At 40.4% G+C, this 23861-nt stretch overlaps 1 protein-coding gene across 1 annotated transcript in view; it reads left to right on the plus strand.

Annotated features, from left to right (window-relative positions):
- The window catches only part of EXOG (exo/endonuclease G), a 33996-nt gene extending 31506 nt beyond the window's left edge, over positions 1-2490 (plus strand). Inside the window, exon 6 of the mRNA XM_081343679.1 lies at positions 1145-2490. Within this exon, the coding sequence (XP_081199805.1) occupies positions 1145-1606 (462 nt within the window). The 3' untranslated portion in view covers positions 1607-2490. The remainder of the gene's footprint in view (positions 1-1144) is intronic.
- The last annotated feature ends 21371 nt before the right edge of the window (positions 2491-23861 follow it).

Consider the following 23861-nt stretch of genomic DNA (forward strand, 5'->3'; position numbering starts at 1 on the left):
AACTTTCCCTATAACAACAACCCTGTGAGATGGATTGGGCTGAGAGAAAGTGACTAGTCCAAATTCACCCAGCCAGATTTCATGGTTAAGGCAATATTAGAACTCATAGTCTCCTAGTTTCTAGCTTAGAACCTTAACCAGACAGGCTCTCATTAATGAATTAATTAAACTGCAGTGATTTGCTTAACAACAATGGCAGTGAAGGTCATAAGATAGGCCGTGACTCAATTAACAACAGTTGTGGTCATGAGTTGAGGACTATTTCTATCTTCCCAGGAATTAACAACTTCTTTCCAATCTTTTTGCAATATCTTCTAAAAACCTAGAAGGATAATTAATTGGTTTCCCTTTTAATTGTTTTTTTAAATGGGTAGAAACATTGTCAACCATTGGCTGGCTAGTGTTTATTCAATAACTCCTCTTATTGTTGGCTTGACGGTTCCATGTTCACCCAAATGAGATCTAATTGCCCTAATTTAAGATGAATTTGAATCTTCAAGGTGTTGTTTTTTTCAAAAAGCAACTGGCGTTTCTTGGGTTTTTGCTTTTCTTTGAAAAATGTTTTGCTTCTCATCCAAGAAGCTTCTTCAGTTCTAATGGATGGTTGGGATGCAGATGGGCTGCTGAATCTGCAGGACAAAGGTGACTCTTTTGAAGTCAGCAAAGTCCACATTCTGGACAGAGATTCCGATTCGTCACAGGTTTGAAAGAGGAGTCAAAGAAGCCATCTGTATTAAAACCGAACGATCTGCTCTCAACCGAGGAGGACAAAGGAACCACCTAACTCCTAATTACAGTGCAGTCCTTTCAGCAGCCCCTAGAAAATTCCACACCCGTTTGCGCTCTGATTCAGGTGACCCTGAGGATACAGGTAAATCCTCAAGTGGCCTCCATGACTCTCAGAGAGAGTGCTAATGAACAGATGACTACAAAGAATATAAATCCTTCCTTTCCCTACCAGTCAGTTAGAATGGAAGAAGCTTCTTCAGTGACAAGCAAAATATCTTCAAAGGGGAAAAACAACAACAACTAAGTCCAGTTGCTTTTTGGAAAAGCACCGTTCAGACAACCAGGACCTGGGTGAATCAGAATCTGCACAAACCGATGAATTTTGAGTGATATAATCTCTCCCTTCTGCTGATAGGTAATTGGGAAAGACGAGGTGGCGGTACCTTCTCATCTCTACAAAGTCATTCTCGCCAGACAGAGTGAAGTTCTGCAAGAACCTTTGCTACTTGGAGCCTTTGTGATACCCAACCGTCCTATTGGATTTGACCATCAGCTCCAGGAATTCCAAGTTGGCATTGAAGATCTGGAGAAAATGTCTGGCCTTATTTTCTTTCCAGAAGTGAATAAATCTGAAGACGTTAGAAATATTTGTGAGGTTGATACTTGCAAGCTAATGACCTTGGAAGAATTTACTTTGTATGTCACAACTCGGAAACTACAGAATGCAAAGACTCCAGAAAGACTAGGCAAAATCATGTCGGAGTTACGTGAAAAAGGAATTGAACCTGATGAGTATCTCTTAAAGGTGTATAACAAGAAGAAAGAAGAATTAGCTGAAAAAACCACAGCGGAAGTTAGAGAAAGAAAAGTTGGTTGAACTTAAAAAAAAGTTTGGTGTTGTATTTTCAGAGATGTAGCTATTAAGGAAGCTTTCATAACTTTATCTCTTTGGCTCTGCTCCTGTGATAAAAATATAGAATTTGCTGTAAAAAAAATTGGAACATTCTCTGTGCTGGAGGTTGATAATGGTGCTTTTCTAAGTTAGCTATCAAATATTCAAATTTATGGGAATTCTTTCATGAAACGCTGGCAAAAAAATATAAGCAGGGTTTTTTCCATTGCTATTTGTTCAATGCTTTTCTAACATATTTGCTTTAGAACTGTTTTATTCTTTCCTGTTAAGATTATATCACTGATTTTAATTTGATATTTTTAAGAATGGTATCTACTATTTTCTTCCTTCCTCCTCCCCACTGCCCATTCAACTGCTTTCTTCATGGGAAATTGATTAAATCTGCAATTCTGATTTAAAATCTGGGTATACAGCATAAACCACACACACTCTGTTTAAATGTCTTCCAATAACATCTCACATTGAGCTCACATATACGGCTATGGTTTGTTAAACTGTGATGTAATTACAAAAACATCAGTGACTGGATTTACAATGTCTTGGTCAGGCAACTTACGAAAGTAAAACCAAATGACCCATATAATACCTTGGTGTATGAATCCAGCCATTTGAGTATCTTTACTTCTCTACTAGGCCAGCTCAATTTTTATTATTTTTTAAAGAAAACTGATTGCTTTTTGTTTGTAGTAATATATTACTATAATATATTCACGGTATTACTGTGCTGAATTTAAATCTCTCTTGATTCTTCAGACTAAGCAATTCTTACTACCATCACAGGGACCTCATCTTTAGATTGGCCAATTAACATCCTGTTTTAACACACCGCTTTTATTTTTTCCCCATATGCAACTTGTTTATTTGACAGAGGTTGATGCCCTGAGAGTGTTATTTTGTGATTTTGAGTAAAGTGTTTTGAAATAAAGATTTTCCTAAGATTTCTATTCTGACTTCTGTTTCCCCCCCCCCCCCCAAAAAAAAAATTATAGGCTCAGGTATGAGTCCCTGCCTTAGCTTTTTCTGTGCCGGTGTGTGTTTACACAAAGTTATGTTTTGCTGTTTTCCTTTTGTTGTTCCACCTTTGCACCACAGTTTCCATCACAAATTGATTTTTAAGCTGCAAAAATGAAAAGGAAAGACCACTTTTTTAAAAGGGGAAAGCAAATGTTTACATCTGTTCCAGTGATTCCCTGAATCACAGCTGGAGCCTCAATTTTAATGTATAGCTTTTGTGTTAGAGAGACAACTATTCTAAAGGAAATGTTTCTAGACTAATGGGGTTGTTCATGGCCACAGCAAGAGTTGTAGACCAATTTTAATGATTTGGCAGCAGGATTGGGCATTTGACCAATCTTCACAAAAAGAAAAAAAGCAGGGGGGGGGGGAATTGGTAGTTCTGTTAGAAACAGGAAAAAAACGGTACAATATAGCAATCAAGGTATAGTTAGTCTTTGACTTAGGTCCACAATCGAACCCAAAATTTCCATTGTTAAACAAGGCCGTTGTTGAATTGCACCTCATTTTATGATCTTTTTTGCCACAGTTGTTAAGCAAATCACTGGATCTGTTAAATGAATCTGGTGTTCCCCGTTGACTTTGCCTGTTGGAAGCCAGCTGGGAGGTCACAAATGGTGATCACATGATCCTGGGACACTGCAACTGTCATAAGTATGTGCCTGTTGCCAAGCATCCAAATCTTGATCACAGGCTGCAACAGTCATAAATGTTAGAACCAGTCATAAGTCACTTTTCTGAGTGCTGTTGAAACTTTAAACAGTCACTAAAAAATGATTGAAAATCGGGGAGTTCCTGCATTGAGCTTAAGTGGAGACTCCATGGTTATCTTTTTTCTTTTTTTTTCTTTTAGAAAACAAATGGAGAATTTAGAAGAGGTTGTCTAAACTGGCATTTCAAACTAGAAGGAAGGAAGGGAAAGGATTAGACATCTTCTCATGCCCATAGAATTTAAGAAACCTTTAATCCATCTCATCTTGACATATTCAGCAGTCTGGTTTGATTATTTAAAACTCAACACTTTATTTAAGATTTTTTAAAAAAAGGTTGCTAGGGCTACGTTGCATTTGCATATATACTTTATAATTAAACTCCAGAAATGTATAGCAGCAATATGTGTATATTCTTGATTTTTTTTAAAAGGGCTCCTGTTACTTAAAAAATATCAGAGGAACAAAAAAGACAACTGCAGGTAATTGATTTGTTCTGCAATGTAACATATTCATGTTTACCCAGCTTCACCTCCAGAAAAATACTTACTGAAATTTTCTATGTAAAATGCTTCCGCTCTTTCTGAAAATTAGCATGCTATGGATTTGATTAATTCTGAAATTGCTAGTTTTCCAGGAGATAAAGGTAAAGGTAAAGGTTCCCCCGCACGTGTGTGCTAGTCGTTTCCAACTCTAGGGGCCGGTGCTCATCTCCGTTTCCAGGAGATAAATACTTCCAAAACACTGATATCTCCAGTGTGGGAACCCAGCTCCCTAAATTTCCAGGGAGTAATGCCAAAGTTGGCGAGATGGCTGGAAGCTTCTGGGATTCCAGTCTAATCTAGAATAATTTTGAGATTTGGCTTTCCACCTTGCCAAGAATTTCACTGAAAATCCACCATCCTTGATCTTTAGAGGGCACTCAAGAGCTACAAGAATTGTTGGCTTATCTCACCAAACTCTTTAAAAATTTAGGAAGTTCTGCTGTAACAGATTCTGCACCATTCCGAATAAAATAGCTGTCCAGTCTCTTCTGAAAACCTCTAGTGGTGGAGCCACCACAGCTTCCAGAGGTAAGTCTTGCCATTGACTGTTCTCATTGTTATATTTATTCACTCACTCACTCACTCACTCAACATTTACTAAATTTCTACCCTGCCCGTCTCTTAAGTGACTCTTGGTGGTTCACAACAATATAAGAAAATAAAAACACAGGTCTAAAAAGTTTTGGGGAGATTTCCGTGAGATGTGGGAATACCGCCAAGGAGAGTTTGCCAACCTAATTAATCTGTCTGGCAGGTGTTGTTACTCACATTCACAGACTGATAAATCCATATGGCCTGTTGGTAGAGTGCAGGTACTATGCAGGTAAAGTAGAAGGACAGGGCTTCCAAGCTAGAGAGTAATATGCAAGCATGGCTATGTGTTTAGGGAAATTGTGAACGTTCCGGTAAAAATAGCAAATGGAAGGCGAACGTGCTTCGTGGCTGGTAAAGGATGAGCGAGGAAATAGATTTTCATGGCATCTCTAAATTGCTTCCCCAAATAATATACTCAAATAACTAAAGCACCTGGTTTTGGATTTTTCTTGTCCTTGATCCATTGAAGATCTGAATCAAGCAGGACTACAGACAGGCTTCGTGATAGTTGAGAAATTGGTTCTCCACACAGTACAATGGAACACAACAAGCATGGATATAGCAGTGCTCTTTCAAGCAGCAAATTGAAGGACTAACCACTTGCTCCTCAGATGAGGGGAATACACTCAGGAAGATTCCCCTATTGATTGGGTCTTTTTTTTAACTGATGGTGACAATGTGATTATTGGAACTGTTAAGGTTCTGACGAGAAATTGGACAAGAAAAAAAAAGTCAAGATGGCAGCTGGAATGCATGGATGAGAGTTGAAGATTTCCATTCTATCTTAACTTTTTCTTTTCAAAAGCCTCATTCAATCTCTTTCCCCCAGTATCTAATTGTGTAGATTTTCCAGGTCAGAAGAAGCTTCTCCGAATTTTACAGGAAAACAAAGCAGCATAATGTTCTTGGCCATTTCAGAACAAAACATTCCTGGTTCTTCTCATTTATCTCAAGTTTTGAACTTCAATGGGAAATTTTCATTTCTGAAGTTTCCAAACGGGGCAGTGAGAGCACTTGAAACAAAACTAGGTTTTCTCTTTATTTAATTATGAGATCACAGAAGTTTTTTTTTTCCCAAAGAGTAGAGGCAGAAACTACCTACCTGTTCTACAAAACCCTTGGTTGGAAGGAGTATAATGCAATGGTTTTTCTTTTAATGCTAAAACTCAGGAAAACATCGCTAAATTTTTTTCAGGTTGGTCATTAAATGTTACGTTACTCAGTCTGGGATTCCTGTGTAAACCAGAGGCTGAAACTGAGCAAGTTTATGTTTCATTAATGTTTCGTAACGTTAGGAACTCCTGTTGCCAGTTTTCAGCTGTCATGCCACCACATTTTCTAAGTTTCTATTCAGCACGATTCTGTTTCTTTCTCCACCTTTTGCTAGCAAATAATTTTCCAGAGATTTGGAACGTTTTGCCAAGGAAAACAAAAAAACGAAAGAGTGAAAATAACAAACGTTTAGAGGTAAGGATCTGGGGAATCACTGATAAGAATCTTAAGCTGATTAGGGGGCTGGAGGCTAAAACATATAAGGAACGGTTGCTGGAATTGGGTATGTGTAGTTTAATGAGGAGAAGGGCAAGGGGTGACATGATAGCAGTGTTCCAATATCTCAGGGGCTGCCACAAAGAAGAGGGAGTCAAGCTATTCTCCAAAGCACCTGAAAGCAGGACAAGAAGCGACAGATGGAAACTAATCAAGGAGAGAAGCAACCTAGAACTAAGGAGAAACTTCCTGACAGTGAGGACAATTAACCAGTGGAACAACCTGCCTCCAGAAGTGGTGAATGCTCCAACACTGGAAGTTTTTAAGAAGAGACTGGCCAGCCATTTGTCTGAAATGGTATAGGGTTTCCTGCCTGAGCAGGGGGTTGGACTAGATGACCTCCAAGGTCCCTTCCAACTTTTTATTATTATTATTATTATTATTATTATTATTATTATTATTATTATTATTATTATTATTATTATTATTATTATTATTATTGTTATTGTTATTGTTATTGTTATTGTTGTTGTTGTTGTTGTTGTTGTTGTTATTATTATTATTATTATTATTATTATTATTATTATTATTATTATTAGACTGTTTTTCAAATCTGACTTTTTTCAGTTACTCACCAGGCCCTGTAAAGATTAATAAACTTCTTTTAGAGGGATCTGGTGAGGCAGACAGCAAGATAAATGCATGGATGCATGGATAGTTAAAGAGGTATGTATAAACAAAGGACAGGTAGTCCTTGCTTTACAACTATAATAGAGCTTTCCTATTAGGCTGTTAATCATGATAGTTGTAAAGCAGGTCACCCACATGACCGACCCAATTTTACAACCTTTTTTAAGAGAACCCATTGCTTGTTATGGGCAGTTTTGGTCAACAACTGGAAATAAATGTTTTTGGCAAAAAAAAAAAGTCATGGTCATTTGACCACAGCATGCTGCAAAGAGTGATAAATGTGGGCCGGTTGCTGAGCATCCAAAATGCAATCACATGACCAGGGGGGGTGATCTTCAGAACCAGGTCTTAAGTACCTTTTTTGTGGGTGGGGGAAGCGGTTGATAATAAGACCAGTCATAAATTGAGGACTAGCTGTATTACTATATTTACTTTGGAAACAGGGTAAGCAAACAAGAAGGGCTGGAAAATTTCATTCCTGTCTAAACTGTTAAAAATCATACACCTTTTCTAAAAATTCTGCTTATCAAATTCTCTGCCAAGTATACAAATTTTTGGCAGTAATTGCCTGGAGCTTGTAGATGATTCTTTGTTTGATGGAAAGTGTTTCACATTGTTATATTTAGCTGCTTTTTGTTTTTGTTTTTTGCAAAGATAGTGGGAGCCTTTTTCCGACTCTGGCATCATGGTGGAATGGCCAGCTGAGAGGATGTGACATCCAGCTTTGGTTGTCATCTCTTTCCTTTCGTACATATTTTGAAGTCTGCCACCTCAGATGTAATGTAGATGGACAATATGTGACTTCCATCTCAGCTGCTTCCCTTTGGGCCCAGAAGGAATTTCTGCTCCTTCTTTCTGCATGGAGATTAGGCAGATGTCTTGTGGGCAGCCCTAAATGCAGTGGGCAGAGAGCTTGGGTGCAACAAAGCTTGAAGAGATAGGCCACCACCCAGAAGGTCAATTTGGGAGAGATATTCCGCATACGCCATCTGTTACACCTCAGGACTTCAAGATTATTTTGGCTGATGGAACATGCTTGCAGAAAGAGGATTGGCTAATGGGAAGTGGGAAACATTTGCTCCAGGTCTGAAGCAGATGGAAAGGTATCACTGTGTGGCATAGAATGTTTGTCAATCTTTGCATAGATTGTTGGCTTGTGAGAAATTCCTAATGACACTTGACACTTGTGGTGATGGCGAATTGTTGGGTGGTAGCCTTCCTGCATCAAGTGTCCTCACCATATGTTCCCATGCCGGCTGGGAATTGTGGGAATTGAAGTCCAGCCAGCTGGATCCAAAGTTAGAGACTGCCAACTATGACCTCTTTGTCAGCCAAATGAGGATTTAAGCATGTTGCCTTGGTCAATCCACTCTGGCAAATTTAGTTGCCTAGCAATGAGGCTATAGGGAAAGGTGAGAACGTGAAGGGCTCAGAAAATAGGTTGACTCTGCTTGGAAGATGCTCTTTTGCCCTGGTATGTTTGAATTGGCTTCTCCTGCAAACGCCAGACGGATCAGCGGGGTTGTAGAAAATGAGCTGTCTTTAGTTGCAGGTCTACCTAATCAACCCACCTACACACAGATCTCGTGGTGCTGTTTCCTAATAGCCAGCTACGGCCATAACTAAGGGAAGACCTGTTTTTGCTATAAACCATGGAAATGTGTTTTATGGCGGCCTGAGGTCTTTAGCTAAGAATACTGGGAGAAACCACTTCCGTGGATTAGGTCAAAGGAGGAAGCATTAAAAAAATCATGCTAGTCTGTTTCCTGGAACTGTTTGTAGTGCACACTGCGTTTACTCAGTCACAGCACCAAGGTGCTTTCCCAACTGAGGAGGGCAAGCTTATCCGTCATAGAACAATATGAGTAGCCCTCAAACACAATTGAACCCAAAATTTCTGTTGCTAAGTGAGACACTTGTTAAGTGAATTTTGCTCCATTTTAAAATCTTTCTTGCTACAATTGTTAAGTGAATTACTGCAGTTGCTGAGTTAGTAAGGTAGTCCTCAACTTACAAGAGTTCATTTAGTGACCATTCAAAGTTACAACAGCACTGAAAAAAGAGAATTATGATCATTTTTCACACTTACCACCATTGCAGCACCCCCATGATCACATGATCAAAATTCAGACACCGCAGGCTAATATTTATGATGGTTGCAGTGTCCTGTGGCTACGTGATCAGCTTTTGCGACTTGCTGACAAGCAATGACAATCCAGATTCACTTAACAACCTTGTCACTAACTACCAAATGCAATAATTCATTTAACAACTGTGGCAAGAAAAGTCATAAAATGGGACAAACTCACTTAACCAATGTTTCACTTAGCAACATAAATTTTGGGCTCAAGTGTGGTCGTAACTTGAGGACTACCTGTAACATGGTTGTTAAATCTGTCTTCCCCATTGAGTTTGCTTGTCAGAAAGTTGAAAAGGGTTATCATATGATCTGGGATACTACAACCGTCATAAATATGAGTCAGTTACCAAGCATCTGAATCTTGATCAGATGACCATGGGATGCTTCAACGGTCTTGTGTGTGAAAAATGCTCATGAGTCACTTTTTCAGTGCTGTTGTAACTTTGAATGGTCTCTAAATGAACTATTGTATGTCGAGGACTAACTTGTAACAACGATACTCAGAATAAACTGGAATAAGTGTGGTGTCTATCTAAGCATGCAACAACACTGTGACTTGCCATAAAAGCCAACCAACAAAAGAACTTTAAACATCCTGATGTCATTTGTAAGAAGAACCAAATAGCAAACTATCTGGAGAGAAATCTTTGGAAAATCAACTGGCCAGCATGCCTATATGCTGAGGCACACAAAACATTGTTACCTTCCCACCAAAGGGGTACCTGTTTACCTACTTGCGTTTGCATGCTTTCTAACTACTAGGTGGGCAGGAGCTGGGGCGAGTAACGGGTAAAGCAACTGAAGTAGAGCAGGTCATTTGCAGGGAAGGTTGGTCAGCATGCAGAGGACATAGAACCTCAAATAATCTTCCCAGCAGCAGAGACATCACTGAAGTATGGAAAAAAAATTAAGGGGGGGGAATCACAGTCATGCAACTGAAACCCCAGCTCCTTTTACATACAAAAAAGGGGTAATGGTTGCATGGTTGTGGCCACCATCTTGACTCTCTTGATCCTTCCACCAGCTCCCTGCAAACAACCTTAGCTGCTTTCCTTGTTTTCAAAACAGTTGTAGAGTAGAAGCCATCTGTATGCCCTGGGATCTAATGGGTAACATGGAAAGGGATCTTGGGAAACAGGAGTAAGAGATGCAGACGAGGCAACAGTCAGATAAGAGGCAGCTGAACCCGCAGAAGTAATGGAGGCATGGCAAGCATCTCACATCTAGTACTTTTGGCTGTAAAAATGAGGGGATATACATACACACACAGACACACAGACACAGACACACACACACACACTTCCTGACCTGCAAGATTCTGCCAATGTAATCTTACAAAAAAGTACAGGTATCCTCAACTTACACTCACAATTCTGAGGAACACAATTAATAGATTCATAAGATCATAGTTTGTTAGGGTTAGAGAACTTGTAGTCAGACAGTTCAGACTGATGTTGTTGTGTGAAAAATAGGAGGAATATCTCACCACCTTGAGATATTTATAACAAATAGGAAAGGTGGGATATCAATCGTTCAACGAACCAACCAACCAACCAACCAATCAATTAGTCATCATCGTCACCACCCTGGAGAAAGGATTGCCCAAGCACCCACAACTACAGGAAACAGGCAGTTCCACTGTTTTACAGCTCAAGTGCCTTTGGTGGCCTTAAGCCTAGGAACGTGCAGGTAGCCCTTGAGTTACCACCATTTACATAACGATGATTTGGAGTTATGACAGAGCTGGAAAAAGTGACTTATGGCAAGTCCTCAAAGATACAACCGTCATAACAACCCCACAGTCTGTGATTGCTATTTGGGCACTTGGCAACCAGCTGGCAAGTACAATGGTTGGAGTATCTTGGGGTTATGTGAACGTCAATTCGCAAGTTCCTAGCCGGCTTCTGACAAGCAAAATCAATTTGGGAAGCTGGATTCACTTAAGAAATGTGTGATTCACTTAACAATTGCATGATTTGCTTAACACTGAAAATATTTTTAAAATTGAATCTGGCCATGCAATGATTTGTTTAATGACTGTATAGCTTAGCAACTGCAATTGGGCCTCGATGGTGATCGTAAGTCGAGGATCACCTGTATGTCTCTTTTTTATTACACAGGGGTATCATGAATTCCCTAAAAATATTTGGGAGATGGAATTCAACAGAGGCGCTAAGTATTCTCTTCTAAAAGTGCTAAATTGGCGACCTCGGAGAAAACTTCAGTGTTGTTGCGAGTCTTTCAGAAAAGGGAAAAATGCCTTCTTGGCCATTAGAAGAGAAATGGAAATTATAACTCAACTTTTCTGGAAAACATCAAGTAGATGACTAATGCAGACGAATTTTGTAAATTCTCCGGATGGAAATCAATATCTTTGTTATTGCTGGTAGCTATTTTCGAGCTGCATGGTATCCCTGCTAAGCATGGGCATATATATCACCACTTTTGCGTTGCTTTAATTGAGTTGTGTGGGGATCCTGTGGCATTCTCTGGCTTCCAGGAAGAAGAGGCACAGATTCTTAGGAATGACCTTCCAGCTATTGATTTTAATGCAAAACAGATTGAGGGGCTATAGCCCAGAGCAAAAGGACCTCCTTTAATTACAGCAGAGTCTGCAGCACAGAATTATGGGATTGCAGAGCTGGAAGGAAAGACATGGATCGTCTCTAGTCCAACCCTCCTCAACATGTAAGATAACCAGCCCATGAAGTGTGACTATCCATTTCAGAACCCACATCCTCCAAACAGATTTTTCTTTATTACTTTTTTCTTATACAGGTAGTCCTTGACTTACCACAGTTCATTTAGTGACCGTTTGAAGTTACAGCTTATGACCATTTTTCACATGACCGTTGCGACATTCCCCCCTGGTTACACGATCAAACTCTGGACGCTTGGCAACTGATTCATATTTATGACAGTTGCGGCATCCTAGGATCATGTGATCACCTTTTGCAGCTTTCTGAGAAGCAAAATAAATGGGGAAGCCAGATTCATTTAACAACCACGTTAGTAACTTAACAAATGTGGCAAGAAAGATTGTAAAAGGGGAAAAAAACTCACTTAACAATTGTCTCCATTAGCAACATAAATTTTGGGCTCAATTGTGGTCGTATGCCAAGGACTAAATGTACATGGTTTTGTGTCCTACAGTGGGCAGAAGCAGATAAACAAAGCCAGTCTTTATACTAGCTGATCTAGAAGACCCTGCACTCTTTCTGAATGAGTCTAGAATTTTCTGAAATAGGAGACTTCATTCTCATTCTTACAGCAGTGAGGTGCCATTGAGTCACAAGATTTAGTAGATCTGCCCTCCACAAATTTATCCGGTTTCCGGTTAAAGGTGCTCAGATCAATGGTTATCATCGCATCTCAAATTTCACAGGTTAATTATGCACAAATTACATGGGAGGAATTGTTTCATTTGCCTCTTCCAAATTTCCTTCCAATCAGCTTTACTAGATAACCTCTGGTCTTAATGCTGAGAGGAGAAAAACTCTTCCTGATACCATTTACGGTTTTATAAACCTGGATCACACATCACCCCCTTAGTTTTTTAAAATCTAAGCTAGAAAGGTCCCAAGATTCTAACCTTTCCTCATAATAGACCTGTTTTTCTCCTCAAAACATTTTGCTTATCTACTTCTGCCGTTTTGTGGCTGCATTCCACTCTTTTTCAAACCTGACAGAAGAAGAAAAGAATTGCAGAAAAATAGACCTGGAAGGGTCTTGGAGATAATAATAATAATAATTTAATTTCTATACCGCCCTTCTCCCGAAGGACTCAGGGGGGTGTACAGGGCAATACAATAAAATACAACATACAAAAATTAAAAAAATATTAAATATTACAGCCCAATTCAATACAATTAATACAATAACATTAAAATACCCCTAAACCCATCAGATCTAGTCCAACCTCCTGCTCAAGCAGGAGACCCTATATAATTTCAGACAAATGGCTCTCCAGTCTCTTCTTAGAAGCCTCCAGTGATGGGGCACCTACAACTTCTGGAGGCAGGTCAATCCATTGTTTAATTGTTCTCACTGACAGGAAATTTCTCCTTATTTCTAGGTTGGATCTGTTTTTGATAAGCTTCCATCCCTTGCTTCTTGTCCTGCCTTCAGGTGCTCTGGAGAATCGCTTGATTCCCTCTTCTTTGGGGCAGCCCCTCAAATACTGGAAGAATAATCAAACTCCCCAACCTAATACAAAGAGGGGCAGCTTCGAAGAATAGAGAGAAGGCAGGGCTTTTTTTGTCATAGAACGCTCAGAACGGAGTTCCGGCACCTTTTTTGGATGGAACCTTGTAGGCTATGCAAGGTGGGTTGTATGACATTTGTGAGTTCCGGCACCTTTTTCTTTTACAAAAAAAGCACTGAGAAAAGGTATATTCGCACAAGAAGATTTTCGCATCATTTTTAAACTATGCACTGCCCTAAAATGCCTACAATGAACTTGCCAAACCTTTTAAGAGGGGGAAGCTGGCCAGCAGCTGCTGGTGAGATCCCATATAAATTTTTACTCCTGATGGAGACAGGAGTCTAGGGCACTCCAGGCCAAGATAACTGACTGCAATATTTCCTTTCCCCATACCGGATTTCTGCTCAGCCAGACAAGCCTTTCAATCAATACACAAACAGCTGCTAATTCCCCTTCCGTACAATCATCTTAAGAAATATCTGAACATGGATGTTCACATCCTCTGCGATTCTTTTATTTGGGGGGTGGGATAAATTGTAGAGGTCACAGTGATTTGTGCTTGTTTGTTTTTAAGAAAGAGCAATAACTTTACTCTTTAAAGGATCCATTGCGTGACCCCCCCTTTTTTTATAAAAGTACCAAAGCATCAGTAACCACCAACCGCCATAATTTACTAATGGGCAGCTAATTCCTGGATAAATTTAGGTTTGGGCAGAAAATGTTTGCAAGACATCCTGTCCTGGAATTTACTGCACCCACAGGAAATTTACAGAAGAGCCTCTATATATATATATATATATATATATATATATATATATATATATATATGTAGGTCTAGAGTCTCGGGTTTCTTCCCGCGTTCCTTTCATCTTCAGAAAGTTGTGGCGACGTTTCGACGAAATCCCATCCGTCATCATCAGGCCGGAGTATTCCTCCTGCTGCTTTCAGGAGCAATGCGTGGTCTGTCTGTTCCTTTCCTTCCAACTGCCGGTGGGGCTGTGTTCCGACTGGGTGGAGGCGTGGCTGCTTTCTGATTGGGTGGGGGTGTCTTCCGACTGGGTGGAGGCGTGGTTGTCTTCTGATTGAGTGGAGGCGTGGCTGTCTTTTGATTGGGTGGATGTGTGGTTGTCTTCCGATTGGTTGGAGGCGTGGCTGTCTTCTGATTGGGTGGGGTGTGTTCTGAATGGGTGGGGTTTTTTGTTGTGTCGTAATATCCTGAGTGTTGTGATTTGGTGTCTTGGGGAGTGGGCTGTGTAGTGGCCTCCAGAGCTTTGGCTTGGCTCCGAGTTCGAGGACCCGCCATGCATCTCTGGTATGGGTCAGTCAGGTTCGTGTGTGTGTTCTTCTGCTTGGGTGATAGCACTTTTGCTTGACTTGTTCTATCTTCTGTGTGGGAGAGTTTTTGTTCTGGGTGTGGATGAGTCTTGCTGGGGCTGGTGGCATTTGGGGTTGTTTGTTGGTTTTTTAAATCCTTGTTTGCTGAAATTCGTTTGTCTATTAATGCTGGTTTCCAAATGGCATGTAGGCGGGAGATGTCGTCTCGCTTGTTCATACTGTCTGGGTGTTTTTCTATTTCAATGGCTTCTCTGATTATTCTGCTATTGAGATGTTCTATTTTGGCGATTGTTTTTGTACCTTCAAAATTGATGTTGTGTCCCGTAGTGTTTATGTGTTGTACTAGTGAAGATGTGCGATCTTTCTTCTGTACTGAGTTCTTATGTTCTTCTACACGTACCTCTATTCTTCTGTTAGTCTGTCCGATGTATGTTGCTGGACAGGAGGCGCATGGGATTTGGTATATGCCCTGGTTTTCCAGTTCTATTTTGTCTTTGGGATTTCTCAGGATGGTTGATATCTTTCTGTCAGTGTTAAATGTGGTTTTGATGTTATGTTTGCGTAGTACTTTACTGATTTTGTCGGTTGTTCCTTTTATGTAGGGCAAGATGGCTCGTCCGTTGTTCTGTTCTTCTTCTTGGATGTTTTTCTGTTTCGGAGTCTGCTGCTGAATTATATTGGTGATTTTGTTTTTTTGGAACTTGTTTGCTGTCAATATGTCTGTCAGGGTGTGTAGTTCTGTTTGTATATGTGTTTCATCTGCAAGGCGTCTGGTTCTTGTTATTAGTGTTTTGGCTACTGAATTTATTTGTGCTGGGTGATGATGTGATTGCGCATTGAGGTAACGGTTGGTGTGTGTTTTCTTTTGGTAGACTGTGTGTCCTAGGGTTCCGTTTTGTTTTTTGTATATAAGTACATCCAGGAAAGGTAACTGGTTGTTTGTTTCAATCTCCATGGTGAATTTTATTTTGGGATGTAGGCTATTCAGGTGTGTTAGGAAGTTTTCTAGCTCCTTTCTTCCGTGGGGCCAGATCACGAAGGTGTCATCCACATATCTGAGCCACAGTTTTGGTTTGTTTGTAGTCTTTTCTAGAGCGTTAGTTTCAAATTCTTCCATGAAAAGGTTGGCGATAACTGGTGATAGAGGGGATCCCATTGGTGCGCCTTCTATTTGTTTGTATCTCTGGCCTCTGTGTATGAAGTATGTGTTTGATAAGCAGTGTTCTGCTAGTTCTATAATATGGTTAGGTGGTTGGTATTTGCTTCTTATTGTTGATAAAGCTTCTTGGACTGGCACCTGGGTGAATAGTGATACCACATCGAAGCTGACTAGCAAGTCTTTTTGGTCTATCTGTAGATTTTTCACTAATTCTATAAAGTGGTATGAGTTTTGGACATATGAAGCTGCCATTTCTGCTAGAGGTTGTAATTGTTTTGCTAGGTATTTAGCTAAGTTTTGTAGTGGTGAGCCTATAGAACTTACTATGGGTCTTAGTGGGATTCCATCTTTGTGTATTTTGGGGAGGCCATATAGTTTTGGGCATCTGGATGACTTCTCCCTAGGAATGATTGTTTGTTGGATTTCTTGGTTTATAGAAGTTGATTTTATCTTTTTCTTGGTGGTCTTTTCTAGATAGGTTGTGGGATCTGTATATATAGGTTTGTATGTAGTTTCTTTGAGTAAGTTGGACAGTTTCTCTTCATAGTCTGATGTGTCCATTACCACTGTAGCATTGCCTTTATCTGCTGGTAGTATGATTATGCTGTTGTCTTTTCTTAGGTTTTGCAATGCTGCTTGTTCTTCTTTTGTTAGGTTGCTTTTGGGTGGTTTGCTTGTGCATAGGATGTGGGTGACTTCATGTCTGACTTGGTCTGCTTCGTCTGTATTGAGTTTAGTTAAGCTGGTTTCCACTCCACATATGATGGTTTCTGTGGGAATTTTCTTTGGTGCAACAGCGAAGTTGAAACCTTTTGCTAGGACGTTTGTTTCTGCTGTTGTTAGTCTTCTGTGGGAGATGTTATGCACTACTTGTTTTAGATGTTGTTGTGGTGTGGTTGTTTGGTTGTTGTAGTTCTCTAATTGTTTGAGTTTCTTTGAATGTCTGTTGTTTTTATAGATGGTCTCTGTTTCTACTCTCCAAACCGCCAGTTGTTTCACTTTGTCCCATAGTATTGGGTGAATAATGTTGCTGAGTTTGAGATGTAATGTAATGACTGACCCATACCAGAGATGCATGGCGGGTCCTCGAACTCGGAGCCAAGCCAAAGCTCTGGAGGCCACTACACAGCCCACTCCCCAAGACACCAAATCACAACACTCAGGATATTACGACACAACAAAAAACCCCACCCATTCAGAACACACCCCACCCAATCAGAAGACAGCCACGCCTCCAACCAATCGGAAGACAACCACACATCCACCCAATCAGAAGACAGCCACGCCTCCACTCAATCAGAAGACAACCACGCCTCCACCCAGTCGGAAGACACCCCCACCCAATCAGAAAGCAGCCACGCCTCCACCCAGTCGGAACACAGCCCCACCGGCAGTTGGAAGGAAAGGAACAGACAGACCACGCATTGCTCCTGAAAGCAGCAGGAGGAATACTCCGGCCTGATGATGACGGATGGGATTTCGTCGAAACGTCGCCACAACTTTCTGAAGATGAAAGCAAGTTCTAGGTTATATCAACAGAGGGATAGAATCAAGATCATGTGAAGCGTTAGTACCACTTTATAATATCCTGGTAAGACCACCCTTGGAATACTGCATCAGTTTTGGTCACCTCAATACAAAAGAGATGATGAGACCCTTAAAAAAGTGCAGAGAAGAACAATAAAGATGACAAAATGTCTGGAGGCTTAAATCGTAGGATGAGCAATTGAGGTAACTAGGTTGTTGTTGTTGTTAGTTGCGAAGTCGTGTCCGACCCATCGCGACCCTATGGACAATGTTCCTCCAGGCCTTCCTGTCCTCTACCATCTTCTGGAGTCCATTTAAGCTCACGGTACAGTATGTCTAATCTAATGAAGAGAAGACTAGGAGTGATATGGTAGCAATCTTCCAGTATTTGAGTGGCTATAACTGAGAAGTAAGGGACACGGTGGCTCAGTGGGTTAGGATGCTGAGCCTGTAGATCAGAAGGTCAGCAGTTTGGCGGGTCGAATCCCGAGTGCCGCGTAACAGTGAGCGCCTGTTACTCATCCCAGCTTCTGCCAACCTAGCAGTTCGAAAGCACGTAAAAGTGCAGGTAGAAAAATAGGGACCACTACGGTGGGAAGGTAACAGCGTTCCGTGCGCCTTTGGTGTCTAGTCATGCCGGCCACATGACCACGGAGACGTCCTCGGACAAGCGCTGGCTCTTCGGCTTTGAAACGGAGATGAGCACCGGCCCCTAGAGTCGGAAACGACTAGCACGCATGTGCGGGGGAACCTTTACCTTTTTAACTGAGAAGAGGGGGTCAACCTATTCTTTAAAGGACCTGAGGGCAGACAAGAAGTAATCGGTGGAAGATAAATGGAAATCTAACTTAGAAATAAGGAGAAATTTCCTGATAGTGAGAACAATTAACCAGTGGAGTGGCTTACCTTCAGAAGTTGTGGGTGCTCCATCACTGGAATTTTTAGGAAGGAATTGGGCAACAATTTGACTGAAATGGTAAAGGATCTCCCGTTTGAGCTGGGGTTGGATTGGGAGACTTCAAAGGTCTCTTTCAACCCTATTTTCCTATGTTCTGTGTTCCATATTTGCATCTCATTATGACTCCTAAAACTGGCTATCTGCAGTTCATTAATAGTAGAAAATCTGACAAATTAGTCGTCAACAAATACATATAAATATACGTTATCTATGAACCATTTAAGACACAAAGGTAGTCCACACTTTTCATGTACCAATAACTGTTAAAAGTTATAACGGCATTGAATGAGGCACTTTGCAATTGGCTTTTGAAGTTATGGCCATTGCAGCTCCTTATTTTGCCGTTTGGGCTTTTCCAATTAAAAATAGTGGCTTTTTAAAATTATAAACAATTTCATTTCTTCCCCAGGTACAAAATCATACATATTTTTCTTTCCCTTTCAATTTATAGTGAGCTCTCAGGGAACAAGCCTAATTAATTGAGAAAATAAATACAATTAGGAAAACAGGCACATAAATTTTGCACGTGGAAGCTAAAGTGTCATGTACCATAGACAGCCCACTGTTTGAACCTTTGAAAACAAATTGTTAATAATTGTGGGTTTTTTCCCCATCATGCTTTTAACTTAGACAAAACATCTGTTTGCTTTGAAAATACTGCAGGACAAGCAAATTAGGGAAAATTCAGTTTTCAGCAGTATATTGCAGGCTAGAAGTGAGGAGAAGCTCAGATAATAATCCATCTGCAGCTCTGTTTCCACCCTGTAAAATTATGCTACTATTTTTTTTATCCACAATCGTTCTTTCCAATGGATTATAAGACAAGTTGCCATAACAAAATTGAAAGAGGAAAAAAAAAGGTTTGGAATAGAACATTAACAGTCATTTGCATACGGACACAGACAAGTGAGTGAGATTACAATCTTACAATACATAAAAGGAAACCTATTTCTGGTCTGCGAACTGAAACCCAATACACTAGAAGTAACATAGAACATAAAATCGTAGGGGTAGAAGGGACCTCCTGTTCAAAGCAGGAGACTGTATCCCAGGGGTAGGCAACCTTGGCTCTTTTATGACTCGTGGACTTCAACTCCCAGAATTCCTTTGCCAGCAGGACCTAGCAACTAAAAATGGAAAATGGCAAACTGTTTATGCCAAAAAATTTTTTTACAAAAATCAGGCATATGGTGTAAGAGCAGCAAACTATTCAGCCAAGATATCTAAAGGTTGAATCATGGCAACTGGACCAAAGTTGTTAATCTTGAGGTGTTTCGCTGGTCATCCAAGCAGCTTCATCAGTCAGAGCAAAATGAGTTAGGCAGAGAGTCAGAAAGCCGTTGGAATGTACCAACTCTTGCCACACCAACTTCAGGGGTTTCTCCCTAAAATGGCTTGCAATATATCAGTGAAGACTCAATCATCCAGGCCCAAGGTGTCTAAAGGTTGAATCATAGCAAACTTGACCAAACTTCATTAATCTTGAGATGTTTCATTGCTCATCCAAGCAGCTTCATCAGTCAGAACAAAATGAGTAAGGCAGAGAACCCCTGAAGGTGGTGTGGCAAGAGTTGGTACATTCCAACGGCTTTCTGACTCTCTGCCTAACTCATTTTGCTCTGACTGATGAAGCTGCTTGGATGAGCAACGAAACATCTCAAGATTAACAACTTTGGTCCAGTTGCCATGATTCAACCTTTAGAAAGTGGCACTGAAAAAAGTGACTTATGATGGTTTTTCACAATTACAACCTTTGCAGCATCCCCAGGATCATGTGATCAAAATTCAGATGCTTGGGCAACTGGTTCATACTTATGACCATTGCAGCATCCCAGGGTCATTTGATCTCCTTTTGCGACTATCTGACAAGCAGAGTCAATGGGGAAGCCAGATTCACTTAACAACCAGGTGGCTAACATCAACTGCAGTGATTCACTTACCAACGGTGGCAAGAAATGTCATAAAATGGGATAAGACACATTTAACAAATGTCTCACTTAACAACATAAATGTTGGGCTTAATTATGGTCAGAATTTGAGGACTACTTGTATTCAGCCAGGAATTGTGAAGTTCTGCATTTCCGAATGGGTGTGACCTACCGCATCTGATTTTGTCGTTAAAGTTGGAATTCTTTCTAATCAGCTGGTCGTCTGAGTAAATAAGAGATGGATTATCATTGCCCCTTGGCTTTTGTATCCAAGAGACAATGCCAGCAGAAAAAGAATGTAAATGTAATTAATGACTGTTAATTATGAAGATGCTCCTTCCTTGATAGCCTTTGTGGATTCCAGGCTCTCTCCAAATTGTGAGTCTTGAGTTTTTGTGGACCCAAGGATACGCAGTGAGATTTGAAGTATTGATTCCTTGGGATAGATAGCTGACATTTCTTATTTATTTATTTGGTTTATATGCAACACATCTTGCGACTTATTTATTTATATGCAACGCATCTGGGCAACTTATTTATTTATTACGGTAAATTTATATTTGAACTTGGAGCTGTCTGGTTCACTTCCTGTTAACCATGGGTGTACATGTGTGTTATGTATGGTATGGGTAGATATATATACTTTCTTTTGAGAGCAGATAACAGAATTTCATTTTTAATGTGGGCCAGTGTGTTCATAGTAAAAAAAATGACAGTAAATGTTATCTTATCTTAGATGTTATCACTTCTAGATAACCACTTTAAACCCATTTAAAACCAATAGCTTGATTTCATGTAATCCTAAATCTGATTTATCATCTCCAACAATTTTCTTTACAGGTAGTCTTCCACTTATAACCATTCATTTAGTGACCCTGCAAAGTTACAACAGGCCTGAAAAAAGGGTGACTTATTTATTTATTTATTTATTTATTTATTTATTTATTTATTTATTTATTTATTTATTTATTTATTTATTTATTTATTTATTTATTATTGGGACTTATATGCTGCCCTATCTCCCGAAGGACTCAGGGCGGCTAACAACAATAAAATACAATAATACAGAAGTTAAAAGAAAATTAAATTAATGGCCCCTGTAGAATAAATTAAAATTAAAATAAGTTAAAAATTAAAGTTAAAAATTAAAAACATAATTAAAATCCCCGTCAGTCCAGGTCAGCCTGATGGAAAAGGAGAGTTTTGAGGCCGCAGCGAAAGGACCGCAGATCTGGGGCCATCCGAAGCTCAGGGGGGAGCTGGTTCCATAGGGCTGGCGCTCCCACAGAGAAGGCCCTCCCCCTGGAGGTCGCCAGCCGACATTGTCTAGCCGACGGTACCCTGAGGAGGCCCTCTCTGTGTGAGCGCACTGGGCGATGGGAAGTCGTTCCAGGCAGCAGATGATCCTGCAAGTATCCCGGGCCTAAGCCATGTTCTGTTTCCCCCTGTATGAACTTTTTTCACACAATTGTTTCAGAATCCCCAAAATTTGGACACCTGACAACTGGCTCATATTTATGATGGTTGCAGTGTTCCAGGGTCACATGATCCTCTTTTGTGATCTTCTGACAAGCAAAGGCAATGGGGAAAATAGAATAACCTAAAAACCATGTTACTAACTTAACAACCACACTGATTCACTTGTGACAAGAAAGATCGTAAAATGGGGCAAAACCTACTTAACAATTATCTTTTTTAGCAACAGAAATTTTGGACTCAATTGTGGTTGTAAATTCCCGACTGCCTACATTTTATTTTATTTTATTGTTTTATTGTTTGTCTTTAAAAAGTAAAGGTAAAGGTTCCCCTGCACATGCATGCTAGTTGTTTCCGACTCTAGGGGCCGGTGCTCATCTCCGTTTCAAAGCCGAAGAGCCAGCGCTTGTCCGAGGATGTCTCCGTGGTCATGTGGCCGGCATGACTAGATGCCAAAGGCGCACGGAACGCTGTTACCTTCCCACCGTAGTGGTCCCTATTTTTCTACTTGCATTTTTACGTGCTTTCGAACTGCTAGGTTGGCAGAAGCTGGGACGAGTAACAGGCGCTCACTCTGTTACATGGCACTCGGGATTTGATCCGCCAAACTGCCGACCTTCTGATCGACAAGCTCAGCGTCTTAACCCACTGAGCCACCACATTCCTTTTTTTTTGTCTTTAGGAACTTGCAATAAGTTGGCAATAATTAGGATTTCTTCAGAGAGGGAAAAAGAGGTTTTTTTCCCCCTAAGTGGAATAGATTATATCACACCTCTAGAAATCTTACAGTGTGGTGTACTCAGAGAAGTTACACAGGAACTGGTTCTTTTCATCCTTAAGATTACATAAAGATCCAGGGTCTTAGCTGCATATATGGAAATGTCTGGGCTAGGTGTAAATGAAACAGCCCAGTTAATTTTAGACAGGCTCCGAAACCTATTTCCATTTCACAACATCTTCACTGAAGACAAAAACCTTCCAGAAGGTGAAGTGTTTACATAAATGTAATAAAAAAATATAGCAATGATTCTGCACAGACTGGCATATCAGTTGCTAGGGTGGTGTTGAAGAGGAAAGTTTGAAATTAATATCAAAAGTAGCTTATATCTGAAGAAGATCATTCACTGTTCTTTTCATGGAGAAGAGTAATCTTCACATATTTTTTTCTTTTTCATATCTTCTTTGACAGTTTGCATCTTTTCATGGATAATCTGGCTAGTTCCAAGCATTGCATGTTTTTACTCCAGATAAAAACTTAAGAGAAATCATTCTATATTCGTTTGTTAATTTAAGTTCCACTTTGACCTGTGGTTGATTATTCTCAGATTGTAGTTTCACACAATGTCTTTAACCCCAAACCTGAGTTTACAAAATACTGTTTCAGTGTGCATAGATGATGCAATGTCAAAACACCAAAAGCCATAATGAAATGTAGCTTGATTTAAGGTAAAGGTAAAAGTTTCCCCTATAGAGTCATTTCTGACTCAAGGGGCGATGCTCATCTTCGTTTCCTAGTCAAGGGAGCCAGCGTTGTCCAAAGACATTTTCCATGGTCATGTGGCCAGCACAACTATATGCCGAGGTGCATGGAACACTGTTACCTTCCCACTGAAGTGGTACTTATTTATCTACTCGCAATTACATGTTTTGAACTGCTAGGTGGGCAGGAGCTGAGGCAACCCAACGGGAGTTATCCTATAGCACAGCACTCGGGTTTTGAACCTGAGCTGTTGGCTTCCCAGTCAACAAGCTCACAGTCTTTAACCACTGAGCACTGCATCATTAACTGAATTACTAGATCTTAATACAACGGATTTTTATGTAAAAGACATTTTTGTGCTGATCCACAATGCATTATAGGGACGCGGTGGCTCAGTGGGTTAGGACGCTGAGCTTGTCGATCGGAAGGTCGGCAGTTTGGCGGGTCGAATCCCGAGTGCTGCGTAACAGAGTGAGCGCCTGTTACTCGTCCCAGCTTCTGCCAACCTAGCAGTTCGAAAGCACGTAAAAACGCAAGTAGAAAAATAGGGACCACTACGGTGGGAAGGTAACAGCGTTCCGTGCGCCTTTGGCGTCTAGTCATGCCGGCCACATGACCACGGAGACGTCCTCGGACAAGCGCTGGCTCTTCGGCTTTGAAACGGAGATGAGCACCGGCCCCTAGAGTCGGAAACGACTAGCACACATGTGCGGGGGAAACTTTACCTTTACCTTTACAATGCATTATGTTATAATGAAAATGATGGAAGTTGCTGCATTCACAAAATAACAGATTAAGTCACTGCTATCAGTTTAGGACATTTTTTGCATCAATGTCATTTGCATAATGTCCATTATTCCCAACTACCTGTTAAATATCAGTGCAGTTCATTTAGCAATGTTATTTTCATAGAAAGAATCTAAATGGATACCAACAACGTATTTATTGACACCATGACACCATCACGCAAC

The sequence above is a fragment of the Vipera berus genome (genome assembly GCF_964194415.1).
Source record: "Vipera berus genome assembly, chromosome: Z".
NCBI lineage: Eukaryota > Metazoa > Chordata > Lepidosauria > Squamata > Viperidae > Vipera > Vipera berus.